At 29.9% G+C, this 6,797-nt stretch overlaps 1 protein-coding gene across 1 annotated transcript in view; it reads right to left on the bottom strand.

The window, feature by feature from the left end:
• LOC106477988 (AP-2 complex subunit sigma-like) overlaps positions 1–5,587 on the bottom strand; it is a 7,944-nt gene extending 2,357 nt beyond the window's left edge. Inside the window, exons 1-3 of the mRNA XM_013938495.2 lie at positions 5,428–5,587; positions 1,759–1,908; positions 1,036–1,209 (exon numbers count right to left, since the gene is read on the bottom strand). Coding sequence (XP_013793949.1) covers positions 1,036–1,209; positions 1,759–1,908; positions 5,428–5,430 — 327 coding nt within the window. The 5' untranslated portion in view covers positions 5,431–5,587. The remainder of the gene's footprint in view (positions 1–1,035; positions 1,210–1,758; positions 1,909–5,427) is intronic.
• Positions 5,588–6,797: the final 1,210 nt, after the last annotated feature.

Here is a 6,797-nt window from a genome sequence, read left to right on the forward strand (position 1 = left end):
AAAGGAAAATCTACTAGATATTAATTAAATTATAAATATATCAATTCATGTGAATATGACTGAAAAATTTCATTTTTTCTGAAAAGGTGGTGTCTATTTACTGGTGACCACGTTGTGTACAGGCTATAGAAAATAAGTACCTTAAATTTTTTCAGTTAAAAATAATTCATAATGGAATGCAAGTTACTGTTAGTTATATTCCCTCAAAAATTCATAATTCAATCTACTTTTCACTGTTCTTTTACCAGTTAACATGGTCAAAAGCATAAAATATCTGAGGCCATCCTACAGGATACTTGGAAGTTACTATTTAATACTTTAAGTGAGTTCACTGCAGCCTTGATATTTTGTTCTTAGATAGGGTTTATGGAATTTGCTATAAGCTTAGTGTGTATAAGAGAAAAAATTTCAAAGTTGTAGTAATTTGTAACTCCTGTTTATTTCAGAAATTTCCTGATCGTTTTTTGGGTTTCTCACATATTAGGGAGAGAGAGAGGGGATGTTAACTGTGAGTGGTTATAAAAATGAGGCACATTCAAGAAATAAGAAATATCTGGAAAATGGGTGGTTCCATCCCCATAAGGATTGGTTGGAATGTTCTGGTAATAAAGGTGGTCAATTGGTCAAGATATCTAGAATTATACAAATTTCTTTTAGCATTGAAACTTTTAGTTGGTCTGTAAATCTAGTCATTGATTAATTATTTAGCTAAAGTGAGTGAATTTGTTTTAGAATCCTGGAGTGTTACATTGTTTTCACTGAAGTGTCTAACAAAAACTGGAATTATTTTAAATATAAGTGTCAATGTGATTGATATGTGCACATTTTGTAACCAAACTAATATCAATACTATAACTTGAATGAGTATGCAATTGATAAAATGTCAGAAATGTTCACAACAAATTTGTAAGATTTATGTGAATCAAATCACCATGAATGGTGCATAAATTCAATGTACTTATTGCACAAACATTAACCAAGAGAAATAAAATAATGTCATATCTGTACATGAATGAAAGACCCAAATTTTTTTACCTTGTAGAAGTTGAAAACCAGATCTAATTCACAAACATTATGGAAATATTCATTGAGCACCTCAACAAAATTGTGAATGGCTTCAAGGTAAGCTAAGTTGTTGTCACTGATATCCACACAGATACAAAAATAAAGACCAGCATATCTTCTGTACACTATCTTGAAGTTACGGAACTGTACATAAACAAAAGAAATCTTACCTGAATAGCTATCATTCATAAACATAAATAAATACATATATATATATATATATATACATGTCTTTTATTAAATTTCCAATATATTTCGATACAAAATTTAAAAGTGAATCCTTATGTATTTGAGTAAATACTTGAAACCTTTTGAACACTAATTAACATAGACAGGTTCAGAACATATTATAAGTGATATCTAGGCCCAATAACAGTCACTAAGATCACACTTTGATTTAAAACATTTTTTTAAACAGATTTTCATTACTGAGAAGCTAATGATCATTATATTCTACAATTACACTTATTTTTTTTCTGTTTTACTGTGATTAGCGAAGTTACTAAAATGAAAGAAAAAGTAGAGAGAGAGAGAGAACAAACTACAAAACTTTAATAAACAAATACAAGAACAGAGCTCTTTTTAGTTATGTATACATTGCCATACTTGACAAAACTTAAATTTAATGGTTTCCACTAAAAACTTCTTTTAGAATATAAAAAAAAAAACTTTTCCTCTCCAGTTAATTCTCACCTCTACAAAATTTGTATGTTTAGCATCTCGAACAGTGACAACTGCATGAACTTCTTCTATCAGTTTCTGCTTTTCATCATCATCAAAATTCATATACCATTTGGCAAGGCGTGTCTTACCAGCTCTGTTCTGGATGAGTATGAAACGTATCTAAAATAATCAATTTGTAAGTAATTGAAACTATCCAGCACTTTCAATCTCATATGTGAAACATTAATAAATTTGCTGCGTGTGTGTCAATGGGTTATGAATATCACAGAGGTGGTAGATTCTATATATATATATAGGGATGGCCAAGGTACTCAATAGACATAATACAAATATGCACACTAAAAAATCAACAATGATAGAGAGTTTTACTTTAAAAGATGGTTTACACTCACTTTCATTTGTTTCTCTACCCAACAAGCACAAAAACAAGGCAAGAAACAACTGTTAAGACACCAAACCAGAAAGTTACCAACCCACCAAACTGTTTATCTTTCTTCTTCTTGTTTCAGTTGAGATAGCTCTACAACTACTTTATCACTAACATCAGTTTAAATCTAAATCCACTCTGTGTGTTTCTGGGCAGTCATCGCTTAGTCATAATAACTAGGAGTATTTTTTTTTTTAAATCACAATTTTCACTGCATCTGGAAGGTATATTTCCTAGTGCATCCCAGCCACAGTAAATGGGTTAAGTTCAGGGTGAAACAGGAATTACCAGCCAATAATAGATGAGCATTAGATGGTTGTAACATGTAAAATACTCAATACATATACACTATACAATCTGTCTTTAGGGAGTCAACCCCAATATTATGTATCAATACACATAATAAATTTTATCATACACATTCATAAAATACTCTTTCAGTCAGAGGAAAAAAATGTCACAAAAAAAGTAATAAAAAACATTTTGTAAATGTAAAATGATGTAGGGATGGCAGTGCCAAAAAGAACACAAACAAGAATATAGGGATCATACAGGTGTACATGGATCATCAATACATGACTTTGAATAATAACTTTTTATGTTACACTGTAAAATGCACAAGTACAAAATGGTTAAGAGGTCAGTAAATTTGACCAACCTCATAGCAAGAGTCTGTAATAATCAATACTTAGTTTTCCTAGTTACACTACATTCATGCCTACCCTGACATGACCATGATATTATAATAAACAAGCTGCATACCAACAGTCAGAAATATATAACTTCCAACTGCAATAATGTTAAAGTAAAATATGCATTTTACAGTGTAACATTAAATGTTAATATTGAAAGTCATGTAAGGATGATCTATGTATAGCTGTATCATTCCTATATTCTAGTCTGCATTCTTTTTGGTACTGGCATCCTTACATCATTTTACATTCACAAAATGTTTTTTTTATTACTTGTAAGATTCATAAAAAGCATAACACTTCATTTGATATAATTAATTAGATTAAAATTATAAGCCTTCATTTGATCACACAGTGACATGGTGAACTAGGTAACTCGTTGCTGAATGTTTGTTAAGAGTATTTTGTACTATTACTGTATGGTAACAAAATTGATCTAATTGAATATAATTTTACTTGTAAACATTAACATTATTGTGAATGAGGGTAGTAGATTCAATGGAATAATCTGTATTATAAGGTTTGTTGATGTGAATTATTTCAATAAGCTATGGTTATCTGAGTATCTATTGCTGTTTACAAATAAAATTATATTCAGTAAAAATTGATGAGTTAGTTTTAATGTTATCTGACAGAATAGAATAAAATACAATACATTTGAGAAACAATAGTTGTAGGTCTAGGGTACACAAATATAAATTTTGGCAGGGTAGGAATCATCTACAGCTAAGGTAGTTTTATTTTTTAACACGGTTGTTAGCCTTTGGAATGGGTTCCCTTCAGATGTAGTGGAAGCAGTAAATCTATTGGAAGTTAAGGGAAGACTTGATAACTATTTGAATGATAAGGGCTGGCTTTGAGTTTTCTTAATAGATTAGTATATGGAATAGTTTAGATGTACCAACAGGTGCATTTTTGTCCTTAAATTTCAGGTTGTATTAATTATTCAGTTTGAGATCCACAATAAGCAAAGATATACTACTACCAGTAGGTTTGTCCAGGTCAAAACATTTTCTGGAAAGTAAATTTCAATAACTTAAAATAAAAACCAGAATATTTAAAATCTAGAATATGAAAATATACTCAAATTTGATAAATTTTATGTGAAGAAACAATAATAACAACAACAACAACAAAAAAAACACAATTAAAACTTGCCCTTAAGTAAGTAAAGTTCTGTAGACCCCATTTTCTCCATAAGCCCTTATTTTATTTTATTTTTTGCATTCAAATTTTATTCATCAAACCAAAATTTTACCAGATACAATGCTTTTAACTGTTTCTAACTTAATATGTAAAAAAGAAAAGACTATTAAAAACAATACTAACTTTGGTTAATTCAGAAATGAGAAAGACGTTTGCAATTTAAAATAAATAAAAACCATCACTGTGGCCTTTTGACACCATGGACTCTACCCTTTGGTTAATTTAGCTTTTGTATTAAGTCAATATTAAAGTTATGCTAGCCTAAAAGTTACACGAGAAAGAAGATATATCATGGTTTAACAAAGAAAGTACTTAAAAATTATGCTGATTCCTTGCAAAAATACTTAGCACTTCCTATTACAGTTTTGTTAACTTGTATGTAATAATTTTTGATATTTTAATATTTATAATTGTACCTTTAAATAGAAAATATTAACTTTAATATTCCTTACTCTGTTGATATATCTCATTTGGTTGCAAGTTATTTTGCAGCAATTATTATAAGTTTCACATTGTAATGCATGCAAACTTTTAATGTGTAATTAATACATTAATATACAAGTAAATTCCCAGCACCAATATAAATTTCAACAATTCTGTCAGACCAAGAATGTAAGGTACAGGTGTAGCATGCAACACTGCAATCTCATAGTTATATTGCACTCAATCTATATATCATTAGGATTATAAAACATAACTATGAATAAGTTTAAGCTTATTCATCAAAACTCATTATTTCAGTTTGCACTAGTTGAGTACAACCTGAAATAATGAGTTTTGCTGATTAAGCTTAAACTTATGCATAGTTATCACCTACTCATTCAGTGTCAGAATTGTGTGGTAAATTTAGAAGTTAGAACATACTCAGTATTAATAAAGTAACAGTAATCTGTTAGGTAATAATGATTAAGACTTAACTATTATTCATTTGAATTATTTCAAAGTACCACTTGCAATACTATATTAGTTATTGCATATAATTTTTATTACTACTAGTAATATTGTATCACTACTAGTTTTAGTACTATATTTTTATAATAAGCAAAAGTAGCTTATAACTCAAATATATGGCCAAGTAGTTTTGTATTATTTCAATTATATAAAACAAAGGAGTACCCAGCATGATATTACAGCTAAAGCAGCTTATAGTGCTATAAGTAACAGTATAACTATAACTTATAAGCTGCTTTAATCCAAATATCATACTAATTACTATAGTTATTTATACATATTATATTATAATTTATATTAATATTGTACTGACTATAGTCCATAATACTCAATAACACAAAACTTCAAACTTATCAAAGCGTCAACAAATTCACAGAAAAAAAAAGGTATTTTACAACTAACCATTTTACTGATGATCTCAGTGATAATATCCGTAAAAAAGCTGAAAACTTCAACTTTCAAGGAATATTTGAATTTTTTTTCTAAGACACTCCCACTCTACAATAACCTGACAGTGTCACACACATATATCACCATAAGAACGCACCTCCTTATTGATTTTGGTTAATAAAAGGGGCCGTTTCACTATATGTTTCTTCAATCATAGTATAACATACAATTAAAGAAACGTATATAAAACACAGCATGTTATTACTTTCAAATAAATGGACAGTTTCTGGTGATTCCGTTAGATATATACGTTTTTATATGAAAAATTAACAAAGAAAACTTATTTGAAAAATCAGATTTATAAAATTACAGGAAATAAAAATGTTGGTTTTGATTTTAATGTTTTTAGCACATATGGAATTTTAATACTGTTAAGTATCTGCTTGTTTGATAATTTCCGGTAGAAATTCTTTCCGAGGAACTTCAGCGATACAAGTCCTTTCTGATTAAACCAGTTTATTCTTCCTCGATTCAAACTTTTAGTACACAGTAATTTCACAGTCAGTACGTTTCTCGTTACTTTAACTTAACAACTTTTATAATACACACTATAAATCACAGTGATTCACACACTTTATTTATCGCCACCACTATTCCCTTCTTTAATCATTTGTCTATTGCTGGCTTCTCTGCCAGGCTTATATACCAACGAAGGGGGCGTCTCGAATACACTCGGGCCTCCCAGATCATTCGAAAAATTCATCACGTGTCACCAGCGTCACGTGACTTCCACTGTCGTAACAATACCATTCTAGTCCGGCATGGCCAGGTGGTTAGGGCGCTCGACTCGCAATCTGAGGGTCGCGGGTTCGAATCCCCGTCCCACCAAACATGCTTGTCCTTTCAAAGAGGGAAGGCTGTCAAGTGGGTTGCATCCTTGACGTAAGAAACAGCTTTAGAAACGATGGCAGAGCAAGATCTGCCATCGGCTCAATGGTCGCAAGGACTATGAGAGAAAAAAACAAAAACAAAAAAAACAATACCATTCTATAAATATATATATACGACCATCAACTCCAGGAAAGTAGGTTATAGGTTAGGTTTTGCCAATGTACAGCATGTCATTAATAATTTTTTCTAAATTAGATTACTAAAGTTACAGAAAATAAAAATGCTAGTTTTGATTTTATCGCTTTTAGCTCATAATGAAATTTTAAAACCATTCTATATATCTATATATAGATATAAAAGGAAGTTTGTTTATTTGTTCGCTATAGGAAACCAAACGGTTGAACTTACAAACTTTAAAATAACTTCATAATAACCAGTTTTTACAAGAAATTTAATGGTGCTATTTATTTTCTATTTGGTGTAGTTGTTAC

Source organism: Limulus polyphemus, unplaced genomic scaffold (genome assembly GCF_000517525.1).
Source record: "Limulus polyphemus unplaced genomic scaffold, Limulus_polyphemus-2.1.2 Scaffold171, whole genome shotgun sequence".
NCBI lineage: Eukaryota > Metazoa > Arthropoda > Merostomata > Xiphosura > Limulidae > Limulus > Limulus polyphemus.